Raw genomic sequence first — 14,441 nt, 5'->3', positions numbered from 1 at the left:
ATAGGTGTAATCAGGTTAAGATAAGGTCACAGTAGATGGGGCGCCTGGGTGGCTCAGTGGGTTGGAGCCTCTGCCTTCGGCTCGGGTCATGGTCCCAGGGTCCTGGGATCGAGCCCCACATCGGGCTCTCTGCCCGGCAGGGAGCCTGCTTCCCCCTCTCTCTCTCTGCCTGCCTCTCTGCCTACTTGTGATTTCTGTCTGTCAAATAAATAAATAAAATTTAAAAAAAAAAAAGATAAGGTCACAGTAGATTAGGGTGGCCCCTATTCCAAATGACGGGTGTCCTTATCAGAGAGGGATGTTTGCACACAAGCAGACATGGAGGGAAGATGGCTATGTGAGGATGGGGGGAGAGCTGGAGGCTTCCACAAGCCAGGGCATGCGTGGGTCCACCCGAAGCTGGAAGCAGCAAGGTAGAACCCTCCTCGAAGCCTTCAGAGGGAGGCTGTGCTGCTGACACCTTGATTTTAGACTTCTAGCCTCCAGCCCTGTGAGACAATCACTTGCTGTTGTTTAAAACTCCCCAGTTTGTGGTACTTCGTTACAGCCGTCCGAGGAACCAAGCACAGGTTCAAGTCTGGCAAATGGTCTCATAAACAACTATTTGTTGAACTGAATGGTGGTAAAAACCTAGATTATAAAACAAGCACAGTGTTTCACGGCTCTCTGGGATGTCTCCTTGTCACCTGCTTACAACTCTTACTAGTTATGAAATGGAATGAACATTTGAACACTTCCCTCTTCTTTCTCCCAGTGTCCTCAGAAATTCAGATGAGGGCTAAGTCCTGATATGGTTCCTCCAAGCACTAAAATGACATCAGAACATGAGTCCTATAAGAAATGTATATGCAGGGCACCTGGGTGGCTCAGTGGGTTAAAGCCTCTGCCTTCAGCTCAGGTCATGATCCCAGAGTCCTGGGATCGAGCCCCACATCAGGCTCTCTGCTCAACAGGGAGCCTGCTTCCTCCTCTCTCTCTGCCTGCCTCTCTGCCTGCTTGTGATCTCTGTCTGTCAAATAAATAAATAAAATCTTAAAAAAAAAAAAAAGAAATGTATATGCAAAGCACTCTTCCAGTAAGGGAAACGATGGAAAATCATAAATAACTTATAATAGATAAGGCAAGCATTCTTTAAGATTTCATTTATTTATTTATATGATTTTTTTTTAAGTAATCTCCACACCCAATGTAGGGCTCCAGATCATGACCCCAAAATAAAGAGTGGCACGCTCTACTGATTGAGCCAGCCAGGCGCCCCCAGATTTTATTTTTAATTAATCTCTATACCCACCGTGGGGCTGGAACCCCCAACCCTGAGTTCCACAGGCTCCCCCAACTGAGCCTGCCAGGCACCCCAGTGCAAGCATTTTTAAATTTACTCTTGGAAACAGCAATGTAAGTCACATAAAATCAGCTTTAGGGATAACTTTCCTATTGTTGTCTATGACGATTACAGTAATCAGAGTGAGTCTCAGAGCAGAGCCATCTGAGAACCTGTTCACCAAGCCAGCTCCAAGGGGGGAAGGGGTGGCAGATCCTACACGCCTCCCCGTCACTGGCTGGCGAACAGAAGGAAGCCTGTGAAGGTCGTGTCGTCGTCCTCATCTGCAAACAAGCCGTTGAACCTCTCCCCTCCCACAGCCTGCAGCCACACCTCGTCCCCCAGCTTCAGCGGCAGCACCAGGCCGCCCGACGCCTGGTCCTCAGAGCTCATGTAGCCATCCTTGGTGTTCAGTATCTTCACCCCATTTTTGACCAAAGATACTTGAACGTTCCTGGAGAAGACGGTGATGTGGTAGGTGAAGTAATAGACGCCTGCAATGTGGCAAATGAACTTCCCCGTGGCTACGTCGTAATGATTGAACTCATTATACAGGATCTTATCAAATTTAATGGGCACATCTGAACTAGGAAATTTACTTAGTACCGTGAGCCCCACCGTGAAAGCACTCTTGGGCAAGACTGGAGTCTCACCAATTTTCCCTTTCTCGCCTCGGTCCCCTTTCCAGCCTCTCATTCCCCGGACTCCTGGATCTCCCTGGGGTCCCAAGGGCCCAGCATCTCCCTTGGGGCCAGGCTTCCCAGTGGGGCCCACGGGGCCAGGTAGACCCATTGGGCCCGAAGGCCCAGTGCTGCCCTTTAGCCCTTCTGGACCAGTGGGCCCCACATTGCCTTTATCCCCCTTTTGCCCTTGAGGGCCAATCTCTCCCCTGAGACCTTTCTCTCCCATGGGACCAACAAATCCCTTTGGCCCATGTTTCCCTGGGGGTCCTCGTGAGCCTTGATCGCCTTTGACACCTTTGGCTTCAACTTTTCCATCTGCTCCTAGATGGAAAAAGAGACAAAAAAGGAAAAGATGATTTGCGAAACATCAACTTATAAAACCAACTTTGGCTTTGCCATTATTGAGCATATGAATGAAATAAAGCAGTGCCCGGGTTCAGTAGTGCTCAAGGTCTGAACATTAATTTACTCCTAAAGTGAGTGCACAGCACACACACACACACATTCATGTACACACACACACACACGCACGTATGCAAAACACCTCCTGACTCCTGTCTACTGTGTTAGTGTTGGGGTTCATATTAGAAATCACAGCTCTCTACCATCCCAGTCTACTACTCAGACTACTAAACGATGTAGATCCTTGAGAATGTTGTCTTTGGAAGGGGGAAGAACATCCAAAGGCAGATGAACTCAGGCTGCTTTTGGTTAACTAAATTCACCCCTACTTCTTTTTCCTTTACAAAACTCCTCATGGGAGTGAGCACAGAATAATGTCTTCCTCAAGTGTGGGAGTCACTGCTCTCTGCTGGCCAGGCCAGCCTGTCCACTGTACTGACTGTATGACCCTGGTCCCCACTATGCATACATTCTCAGTGCTTCCTTGTCTCCTCCTCCCCGACTGGAGAGCAGTGGTTATGAGCACGGAGTCTGGAGTTAAAAGCCAGGGTTCAATCCTGTCTCCTCCACGTAGGCACAATGGAATATTAGGCAAGCTGATTAGCCACCTAGCCCTCTGTTTCCTCCTCTGTAAAACTGGGATAATGATACTACCTCACGTACAGGCTGTCTTATTGAGTCAATATGTGAAAAGCACTTAGAACAACCTAGCACAGAGTGAACATTATTTGTGTTTGCTGTTGTGACTTCTCTCTGCCCATCAGTCAAAACCATCAGAGCCCTCCTTACCCCCCGGGGCCCAGTTCCAGCACCACCTTCTCCATGCAGTATTGCCAGAAGCACTGAGTCAGAATTTAATGTCACTCCTCAATGTTCATCCACTAAACTGGGCTTTAGCAAACAATGGCCCTTGAGTCAAATCCAGCCTCCCACTTGTTTATATGGCCCACAAGCTAAGAATGGTTTGCATTTTTAAGTGGTCACAAATAGGGACGCCTGGGTGGCTCAGTTGGTTAAGCGGCTGCCTTCGGCTCAGGTCATGATCCCAGCGTCCTGGGATCAATTCCCACATTGGGCTCCTTGCTCAACGGGGAGCCTGCTTCTCCCTCTGCCTCTGCCTGTCACTCTGCCTGTGCTCGCTCTCTCTTTCTCTCTCTGACAAATAAATAAGTAAAATCTTTTAAAAAAAATGGTCACAAATAATATTTGGCAATACATGAAAATTACATAAAATTCAGATTTCGGTTTTCATAGAGTTTCACTGGAACACAGCACCACTTACTTATGTAGTATCCATGGCTACTTTTCACAGCAGTTGTGACCAAGACCCTATGTCCAGCAAAGCTGAGATTACTTATGATCTGGCGCTTTACAGAAAAAGAATCGAGATTCTAGAGAGCAAGAGTGATCTTGCCCTTATTGTTGGATCGTCCCCAGAGCCTAGGAAAGGACGTGTCCTTGGTGAGCACCAAATGGTTATTAAGTCACCAGTGGCTCAGAATTAGAGCGTGGTAAGATGAACACAATTTCTGACCTCGTTCTCCTTTCTCTCCAGTCATTCCATCCTTCCCCGGACCACCAGGATGGCCTGGTTCTCCTAGGTGGAAGAGAAGAAAACAAACAAGAGTTCAAGTTCTAATTCCACACTTCCTAGACAGTGGTCTCCATCGTGGGTATAGACTGGAGAATTCTGGGTGTGTGCCCAGCCCTAACACACACACTGCCCCTCTCAGAAGTGCAGATGGAGAGAGGCAGACGTGAGTGAGCACCAGGGGTGCGGAGTTGTGTACAAGAAGTAAACTATGAAATGCGGCGGGTGGACCTCCCAAGCACCCAGCTCTGGGAAGGCAGGACAGGAAGGGAGTATGTGCACAGAGGATCACAATTACGTCTTTCTTTTGTGAGGGGAACTCAGATAGTGACTGACTATTGGAGGCACCGAGTGGCCTTCTCACTTCTCCTTTTTTATCTCTCTTGAATAGAATGGAATGGAAGATTCACTAGCCTCCTATGAAAACACGGATGACTACAGTTACCTGGCACTATTTGGGATGAAAGGGAGGATTCTGGAAGGATCTCTCCAGCACCTTAGAATTGTGGTAAACGTCAAGTTGGCATGGCAGATGCTATTGGGAACCTCCGGTGAGTGAGGTTTTGCCTACCATACATGAGTTTTGAGCTCAGAGCAGGCTGAGGTCTGACATCCCATGTTATAGGTCAACATCTCTAGAGTCAAAGGCAGTCCTTGCTGTAAGGAAGGAGACTGGAGGCAAAAGATGAAGGAGTCATGAAGTCAGAGGTGTATCCTGTGTGTTCACATACATTATACCCATACGTGTGCACCCACATCACACGTGTGTTCCCACATCACACATACATGCACACTGTGGTCCCAGTGGGAGGGTGAAAGAATGGATTTCATTGACATTGAGGTTTTGCCATTAACTTGGACTGGGCTTGTTACTACCCAGAAATGGGACTGGACTATCACCACTCTAAAAAGTGGCATGGACTCACTGGACATATTCCCCACTGGAGACCCCACAGAGCAGACTGAAGGGCAGTGGTTAGAGAGATAGTTGGTGATCACTTGCTTCATCTAGCCCCCCAACAAGCTCCTTGGAGCACCAGATGCCAAAAACTGGGAAACACTTAGAAACACCTAGCCTTTCATTCACCTATAGAGAGGACTTCCCGTAAGTAATTTGTTCTAAGACTCATTTCTCCAGATCTTAACAAAGACTTTTTAAAAATCCATATGCCAACAGTATTTGCTGGCAAAGCATTAATTTTAGTCCATCCTGAAGTTGCTTTTTGTGTATTATTTCAACTACCGTTAATATAGCCAGAGGAATATCTAATCTTCTGATATGATTATGAAATATCAAAAAGGCTTCTAAATGTTCATCATTAAGTATGTGAAGTTTTCACACTATAATGTATTGCCGAGGAAAAATGACAGTGGTTTGTGGTCACATTCCACACAGAATCCTGAAATGTCTAATTAATTGGGGGTGCTTCTATTAATAACTGACATCTCATGTTAAAGTTTACAGTGAGGATAAGGTTCATTTTAATGAATGTAAATATAAATTCATATGTCCAAAGTCCTAAAAATTTCTAGGTTTTCGTCAGACTTCTTGTCAGATCTGATTAGGTCATCACTGTTTTCTCCTACTCACTTACAGTTGAAGAGTTCACACTAAGAAGACAGATGACTGCTCTCCTATTTTCGTGGGATTCTTTCATGTTTGCATTATCAAGTCAATCTTCAATCTTTGATCTTTCTGCAGAAGTATTTTAGGCACCCATCTGTTTGTGATAGTTTGATAGGACAATTTGAAAATCCCTTGGGCTGGGTCATAACCACAATACACCACAGTACTCTGTTGGATAATGAGTGTGTGAGGGCTCCCCCTCCTCCTACAGGACACATTTCAGGCCTTAAATGGTAGAGGTCCATCTGCAAAGGGACCAAGTGAAGCCACCCAAGTCAATTCACATCTTAAATTTTTTTTTTTAAAGATTTTATTTATTTATTTATTTGACAGAGAAAGACACAGCGAGAGAGGGAACACAAACAGGGAGAATGGGAGAGGGCGAAGCAGGCTTCCTGCTGACCAGGGAGCCTGATGCAGGCTCCACCCCAGGACCCTGGAATCATGACGTGATCCAAAGGCAGATGCTTAACACAGGCACCCCAATATTTTTAAAGCTCTCTTTTTTTTCTTCATGTTAATTTATCTTTTAAATGTCAATAGTAGGGGCACCTGGGTACCTCAATCAGTTAAGTGTCTGACTCTTGATTTTGGCTCAGGTCATGATCTCAGGGTCCTGGGATTGAACCCTATGTCAGCCTTCCGCATTCAGTGGGGAGTCTACTTGAGATTCTCTGTCCCCTTCCTCTAGCCCTCCCCCACCGACTCATGCTCTCTCTCTCTCTCTCAAATAAATAAACTTTTTTAAAAATAAAAAAGTGTCAATAGTTTTGATGTTTTCTCCCTGCACCCAGGTAGATCTGTCTGCTTATGTCTCAACTAGGTGACCCTATGGTCAGACCTAGGCTCAAGAACCCCATTCAAGAACCAAGCCTATTAGTTGGTGTTATGGAAACTGCTCACATAGCCTGGCTTTTGCAGATCTCCTCCCTAGAGGCTGGATCCTGTCCCCAAATCCCCAAACCCTGGGATGGGCTCCAACAGAGGACATACACAACTGAGTACCGCTGTGTGGTTTCAGTTACCATCTTTTTGTATTCTCTGTCACTCCATGTCACCTGCCTCACTGCGTGGCAAGGCAATAACTCTCCCCTGCTCTGCAGCCGGGCACTCTCTGCTAAATGTTTAGCAATCAGATTTCTCTATAGACCCCGTGTGCCAAAGACCCACCATAACTGCCATCTGAGGCAGAAAGATCTACAACATCATATACTTCTGAGCATGGCCTGTACTATCAGAGGTGATGGCTAACAGTTTTCCCCTCTAGACGAGAACATCCATGGAGGGAAAGCCCAGTTGGTCTGGTCCTGCACTGTTGCCCAGAATCTGACCTGGAGCAGGCTCCCAGCCCCTGCTTTCTGGGCAAGGGGTGCACAAATGAAGGAGGGGGGATCGGGCAGGTGATGGCTATGCTCATGATGAATGAACAAATATCTAAGAGAAACAGAAGGGTAAATGGAAGGGCAGCTGAAGTACCAGATGCTGAGTACCTGCCTCGCCCTTGTCGCCCTTTGCTCCATCTCGTCCGTCTCTCCCAGGCAAACCATTGTGACCAGGATTCCCAGGGATGCCAGGGTGCCCTTGCCTGCATGCGTCCTGCGAGTTCATGTTTCTTGTGCAGATTCCAGCGACAAGCAGGAGCCACCAGATCCTCATGGTTCAGATGTTGGAGCTGAACTGCAAGAGAGAAACACAGACCAAAAGGAGAAGCCTTTGTTGTGGGGCCACAGACACAGCCCCTCTTCCTTGCCGTGGGACCCGGACCCAGCCGGTCAACCTTGGACAGAATGGTCAGGGCAGATAAGGGCAGGAGCTGGTAGCAGACAAAGCTGCTTGCAATCAGAAGGCCACTGCTCGGGGCACCTGGGTAGCTGAGCCTGTTCAGCATCTGCCTTTAGCTCAGGACATGGTCCCAGGGTCCGGGGATCAAGCCCCATGTCAGGCTTCCCGCTCAGCAGGGAGTCTGCTTCTCCCTTTGCCTCTCCCCCCTGCTTGTGCTCTCTAATAAATAAATAAAATCTTAAAAAAAAAAAAAGGAAGAAGAAGGCCATTGTTCTTGGAAGGAACCCAGGTGACCTGGACCACTTTTAATGGTGATGATCAAGGAGAAAGCCAAGTTCCAGGTCAGATACTTCCATGTATCACTCCACTTTGGGTAAACCATTTTTCAGAGCCAGAGATTAACACTTGTCTCAGAAGGCTGCTATAAAATCAAATTTGATCACAATGTGCATGAAAGGACATTTTCTTTTCTTAAATATTTTTTTTTAAGATTTTATTTATTTACTTGACAGACAGAGATCACAAGTAGGCAGAGAGGCAGGCAGAGAGAGGAAGGAAAGCAGGCTCCCTGCTGAGCAGAAAGCCTGATGTGGGGCTCGATCCCAGGACCCTGGGATCATGACCTGAGCTGAAGGCAGTGGCTTAACCCACTGAGCCACCCAGGTGCCCCTTTTCTTAAAGATTTAATTTATTTGTTTGACAGAGAGAGACAGTGAAAGAGGGAACACAAGCAGGGGGAGTGGGAGAGAGAGAGACAGGCTTCCCGCTGTGCAGAGAGCCCGATGCAGGGCTTCATCCCAGGACCCCAGGGTCATGACCTGAACTGAAGGCAGACACTTAACCGACTGAGCCATCCAGGCGCCCCAAAAGCACATTTTCAATAGGAAAGCAAACAATTAACGTTTGATCCCACTTCTAGGTAGATGTGCAAAATAATTGAAAGGAGAGACTCCAGGGGGACGCCTGGGTGGCTCAGTGGTTTAAAGCCTCTGCCTTCGGCTCAGGTCATGATCCCAAGATCCTGGGATAGAGCCCCGCATCGGGCTCTCTGCTCAGCAGGGAGCCTGCCTCCACCCTCTCTCTCTCTCTGCCTGCCTCTCTGCCTACTTGTGATTTCTGTCTGTCAAATAAATAAATAAAATCTTTTAAGAAAAAAAAAAAAAAGAAAAAGAAAGGAGAGACTCCAGCAGATACGTGTACATCCGTGTTCACAGCCGCCTTAGCCTTAGCCAGAAGGTGGAAACAACCCCCATGTCTACTGTCACATGACTGGTTGAACAAATGTGATGTACACAGACGGCAGAATATTACTCAGCCTTAAAAAGGAGGGAAATTCTGAAACATCCTACAACATGGATGAACCTTAAAGACTTTAGGCTAACTGAAATCAGCCAGACACAAAAGGACTGTGCTGTAAGATTCCACTATATGAGGCCCCCAGAGCCGTCACATTCACGGAGACAGAACGTAGAATGCTGGTGGCCAGCAGCTGCGGGAGGGGGAGTGGGAACTAGTGTTCAGTGGGGACAGTTTAAGTTTGGGAAGATGGAAAAGTTCCAAAAGTGGAGGGTGGGTACAGCTGAACAATGCGAATTTCTGACACTTAAAAGTGGCTAAAGTGGTAAATTGTATGTCACGTCTATTTTAGCACAAAAAACATAAAATGGAATGAAAAATAGTAAAGCGTTCCGAGTGGTCCTACTATGATCAGACGTATTCTCCGAGTTAAGGTTTTGTTTCTGCGTCAGACCACTGAGAAGGGCCCACGCAGTGCAGGACAGCCCGTTCGTGAAGCACTCCCACGTCCTCTCGAGAGTTCTCGATTTGCTTTCCAGCCCTGTCAGGAGCAGAGGCAAATCTGGTTGTGAGGTTTGCAGTGAGACCTGAAGGAGCGGAGCAGCTCACTAGACCAAGTGTCCTAGGCAAAGGGAGCACGCAGCAAGGTCCCAGGCTAGTGTGCACAGGGACTCAGGGGACCCTCTCGATGACATCAAATCTCCCCAGGAAGGGGCACCGCATCCCTTTCGTGGAACCGTAGTGGGGCTTACATCTGTTCATGGACTAAAAATCTGGCTCTCCATCTGACTGTACTTTCCTCCTTACTGTATTCCCAGTACTCGGTATTAAGCATGGATCCGTGTGTTGATACATATGTGTCGAATGAAATGAATGTGTGGTGGCAGGTATAAATTAGGACATAGAAAAACAATGACCTGAGGCTAGGGCAGCAGGTCAGAATCCGGACTCTCATACAGTGCTGAAGGCAAAGGACCTCTGCCCAGTCCTTCAGAAAGCTAAAGAGAAAAGACATCTTAAACACGGTGATCTCATCCCGAAAATTCTTAATAATCCAAAATTTGTGTGCCAAAGATATTAACCACAGCGTTATCTGTAATAGTGAAAAAATGTATACCACTTAACGTGTGACCCTAATTATGTGTTCATGTAGAAACAGGTAAAAAATCTACGTTGTGCTGAATTTTCAAAAAGGAGACTAAAATGCCATGCACGGGGCGCCTGGGTGGCTCAGTTTTGGTTGTCTATCTTCTGCTCAGGTCATAATCCCAGGGTTCTGGGATCAAGTCCTGCCTCAGGCTCCTTGCTTAGGGGGGAGCCTGCTTCTCCCTCTGCCTGCCGCTCCCCTATTTGTGCGCACGCTCTCTCTGACATATGAATAAAATCCTAAAAAAAAAAAAAAATGCGATGCACATGATGAGTGTACCTATGTAATTATGTATTCATAGTGACAAAAACTAGAAGCAAAGATACCCAAGTGAACATGGTTGTTTTAGAATGGTGGGGTTATGAGAATTTTTCTTTTTTAAAAAAATGCTTTTTTACCATGTCTATTAAAATATTTCTAGATCTTTATTTTTAAAACCAGCAAGACTTGTCATCTGAAGGATTATGTCGCCATCTTATGGAAGCACCGAAATATCACAGGGTCCATTTTGATGCAATTAAAGTACTTTTGGAAAAGGAAATACAGATGTTTCCCTTTGAAGTCACAAACTTACGCCATCTCAGGAAATTGAGTTGTTTTCTTAGAGCCAAATTCCATAAATAATCTCCACCATCCTCTTCTGTTTAACTCAGAAGTGACCGGTAGTAGTCAAATCGAAATGCCACAGACCAACCTCTGCTCAGGGGTCTAAATCTTTCCTTCTTAATTTTTAAAATAATGTGTGCTACGATTATTCCAATAACACAAAGATCACAAGATCATAAAGGTGTCAAATTAAGATAAAACTCCATTTTGTACTCCAGCTGAGAAGAACTAAGAAAAAAGCGAGCATTTATCCTTCCGTAATTTCTTTCTCTAGTTTTGTATACTTGCTTATACGGTGTGCCCAGCATGAAGGCAAACTTCAATAAATGATTTTGAATAACTGAATATGCTTTGCTCCCAAATATGTAGTGAGATGAGTGATGGCACTGTCTCTAATACGAAAACTGAGAAGAGGGACATCAGAGCTTGCACCAGGAAGTTGTATAGTAAACATTGTATTAATACGTTACCCATAAAAATAAAAAGGTACAGTGTGCCTGGGTGGCTCAGTGGGTTAAAGCCTCTGCCTTCAGCTCGGGTCATGATCTCAGGGTCCTGGGATGGAGCCCCGCATCGGGCTCTCTGCTCAGCGGGGAGCCTGCTTCCCCATCCCCTCTCTCTTTGCCTGTGATCTCTGTCTGGCAAATAAATAAATAAAAATTTTAAAAATAAATTAATTAATTAATAAAATAAAATAAAAAGGTACATTTGTGGTCTCACAAAGCCATGAATTGGATCCTCAGTTTCATTAGTTCAAGTACAGTTGATAGAATCAGCCTTTATTTGCTAGGTCTGGTGTTGCCCCAGAATGCACTGGAGCTAGGAAGCCCCACCTCCCTCTCTCCCTTCCCCTCCCTCTTCTCTTAGTTGGATCACCCCCATCTGTTCTCCACGCTACACTACACTGGGATCACTTATTTGGTGCCATGCTATGTTATTAGCATTTTGAAGATAGCAACAGCATCTTTTCACTTGCTTATTTTCAGTACATCACAGGCAAATATTTGTGGAATGATTTAAAAAGAAAGAGAGAAAAAGAGCTTTCGAAAGAAATATCCTGGCTCCAGCTGGGTACAAAGCATCACTTGGGGATGTGACTGGGTGTTAATTCTAATCCCTGTCAGTGCCTTTGGTGGAGATTGCTAGTTTTTCCAACAGCTCTCCTCTCCTTGCTCCTGGTAATAGAAATTTCAGGTGGCATGGTGCTGCCCACAGTGGACATTTCCCAGCCTCCCTTGCGGCAGCCCAGATAATACAGTGAAACTAGATGTGGGGCACCTGGGTGGCTTAGTCGGTTAAGCGTCTGCCTTCCGCTCAGGTCATGATCCCAGAGTCCTGGGATCGAGCCCCACATCGGGCTCCTTATTCAGCAGGAAGTCTGCTTCTCCTTCTACCTCTGCTGCTCCCCCTGCTTGTGCTCTCTCTCTCTCTCTCAAATAAATAAATGAAATCTTTAAAAAAAAAATAGAAAGTAGATTTGGGCCAGTGGGAACTTAAAAAAAGGCATCTGTGTAAGGACCACAGCCTTAAAGGGAAGGGCTCTCTCCGCCCCCCCCCCACCCCACCCCCGGTGCCTTTCCCCTTCCCATGGCTGGAGTGGGCATAGCTGAGATATCTTGGACTCCTTGAAGGAGGCCAACACTTTAGGGATAGAAAAGTTCTGGTGTCTGATGATAGCACAGACCAGAGCTCACCTACCAGCCCATCCCTGACATGAGAGAGAAGTCGAGGGGCACCTGGCTGGCTCATTCAGTTAAGCATCTGCTTTGGCTCAGTCATGATCCTGGGGTCCTGGGATGGAGCCCCGTGTCAGACTTCCTGCTCAGCGGGGAGCCTGCTTCTCCCTCTACCTCTGCCACTCTCCCTGCTTGTGCTCTCTCTTTCAAATAAATAAATAAAATCTTTTTTAAAAAAAGTAAAAAGAGAAGTATAGTACAAACTTACTTGAGCCATTGTGATTTGGGGTCTCTTTTCCCTGCTGCTAAGCCCACATCTTGACTAACACAAGGCTCCTGCTGTCAAAGGTTTGAGCACTCATCCAAAGGGAGGGAGGTTTGTGGACATGGGCAGTCAGCCCAGTTGTCAGACTAGCCAGCACTCCCCCCCATATACAGCCCTTCAGGCAACAGATTAAAACTGAAAACAGTCCCTGTCTCAGACAGATCCATATAAGCCTGTGAATCATAGAGAATAGAGGCAATCCTTCTGCTGAACGTCAAGTTCATGGGACAAAAGACCCTGGCTTTCTGCTGTGATCTCATAAACCTGACACGCCCGACAGTGTTCGGGGCAGAGGCGCACAGACCCAAGGGCTTTGGAGTTAGACAACCTCCACCCCGCCTTCCCCCCATAGGTCCTTATTTAGTTAACTTCTGATTTCTGGTTGTTTCTCCTATGCTTGACCTAGATTGCTCCCTCACTACTGAATTTCTTGATAAAAGGTTACTTCATTCACTAAAAAACCTGCCAGAGGCCAGCTGAGCTGTAGTGGGTCTCCCAGCCTCTGAGCCTCTGCATCTGTGCCTCAAATTCAAGGGCTGGAACAAGCCCTAACATCCCTCCCAGATTCGACAGTTTAAGGATCTAAACATCACAAGATGTTTCCCCATTGAGTACGTTTTCTTCCACACACCCTACCCATCGTACATTAGATGTATTTCTTCTTCAACATATGTGGAGGGGCTCGTTTTTAAGCTACACCTTGTAAATTAGTATAGTCATAAATATAAAAATGTACACACTGCCATTTGTGCCAAAGAATCTGCCAGCTCCTCTAGAAAGCTCCCTCGAAGTCTGCTACTCTTACCATTTCTTCGACAGCGTCATCCCTCCTCCCAGCCAGTTTGCAGTGTTCCCGAAGAAGAACTTCAAAATCTGCTTTTATCTCCTGTCCACTCTCTTCCTCAAGAATGAATTTTGAGACCAGCTTGCTCGTTTCCTACCCATAGCTCTGTAGAATCTGCCTATTTTGCAAATAATTAAGCAGGATCATCGCACACCAGAAATGTAAGAGCCATTTTCCGATTCTGATGCCTGAAACTGAATTTAAATAAATTGTTTCCTAGTGCACTTACCTGACCCCCGGGGCTGCAGGCTGCACCCAGGTGCGGCACAGACCAGGAATCAAGGGCTAACTAAATAAAATCACGCCTTCCTGCCACAGAATTCCCTAGTGGGTCTATCTGCAAAACAGCAGGAAGGGGAGGGAACAGAGTAAGGCACAAGATGTCTTGGAAGAACTTCAAAAATTGCAGCCACACTGGAGTCTGGTAGCATCTTCTACCGGTACCAGTTCAGAAAACTTAGCTCCTTCCCCCTCCCGTCTTTTTCAAAAAAGGGAGAAAGCAGGGTACACTTTCGAGTATTCTGGAAGAAGGAATCCACACAGCAGGTGTCTTCTCGGAAAGTGATGTTTGTGCCTTTCCTTGAGCAGCTTTCCTGCTGACCTTGGGCCCATCATGGGCCAACAGGACAAAACCGAAGACAAACAGGTTATCTGAATTCTAGACCACTGGAACGGACATCATTTAACTGTCTCTCTCACATTTCTGTGGAGGTCCTTTGATTTGAGACACTTGTGTAACATTAGAATTTCATGCTCGTCTCTACACACACACACACACACACACACACACACACCCCATCTGCCATTGAGGGGAATATGGTGCAATTTTTTTTTTTGATGCCTTGTAACAATTTTTAATTTTTCCCGGTCAGAGTCTATGAACATGGATCTTAAAAATAGCATTCAGAGGACAAATGTACTCAACACTGTGTTGAGAACCAACTCAGAGAACCTAGTCGGGTTGCAGAGGGCACACAGAGAATGGGGTATGCAGGTGTAGGGCAAGTCCCACTGAACAGAGGAGACACATCTCCACTAGCCATGCCTCCATGTCCTCATCTGGCCCACAGGCGAAGCAGTCCCAGCGTCATAGGGAAGTGGCAGGATTTAATTCAGTGACCTTAGCAGAGCCGGTTTCTCT

General features: G+C 46.4%; 1 protein-coding gene across 4 annotated transcripts; it reads right to left on the bottom strand.

Moving 5' to 3' along the window:
* Nucleotides 1–1,168: 1,168 nt before the first annotated feature.
* On the bottom strand, nucleotides 1,169–13,635 carry LOC308339622 (complement C1q and tumor necrosis factor-related protein 9A). Of its 4 annotated transcripts, XM_080798454.1 has the most exons (5): nucleotides 13,530–13,566; nucleotides 10,926–11,093; nucleotides 7,115–7,301; nucleotides 3,941–4,003; nucleotides 1,169–2,325 (listed from the first exon to the last, which is right to left on the bottom strand). In XM_080798454.1, the coding sequence occupies exons 3-5, from the start codon at nucleotides 7,278–7,280 to the stop codon at nucleotides 1,553–1,555; spliced, it is 1,002 nt and encodes a 333-aa protein (XP_080654580.1). In that variant the 5' UTR covers nucleotides 7,281–7,301; nucleotides 10,926–11,093; nucleotides 13,530–13,566; the 3' UTR covers nucleotides 1,169–1,552. The 4 variants fall into 4 exon arrangements, with proteins under 4 accessions (XP_080654580.1, XP_080654578.1, XP_080654579.1 ...); XM_080798452.1 differs by lacking the exon at nucleotides 10,926–11,093 and having other exon boundaries at nucleotides 13,530–13,601; XM_080798453.1 differs by lacking the exons at nucleotides 10,926–11,093; nucleotides 13,530–13,566 and adding an exon at nucleotides 9,109–9,243.
* Nucleotides 13,636–14,441: the final 806 nt, after the last annotated feature.

Source organism: Martes martes, assembly GCF_963455335.1.
Source record: "Martes martes genome assembly, chromosome: 3".
Taxonomy (NCBI): domain Eukaryota; kingdom Metazoa; phylum Chordata; class Mammalia; order Carnivora; family Mustelidae; genus Martes; species Martes martes.
The sequence above is the reverse complement of the archived record's forward strand: the minus strand, read 5'-3'. Positions and strand labels throughout refer to the sequence as shown.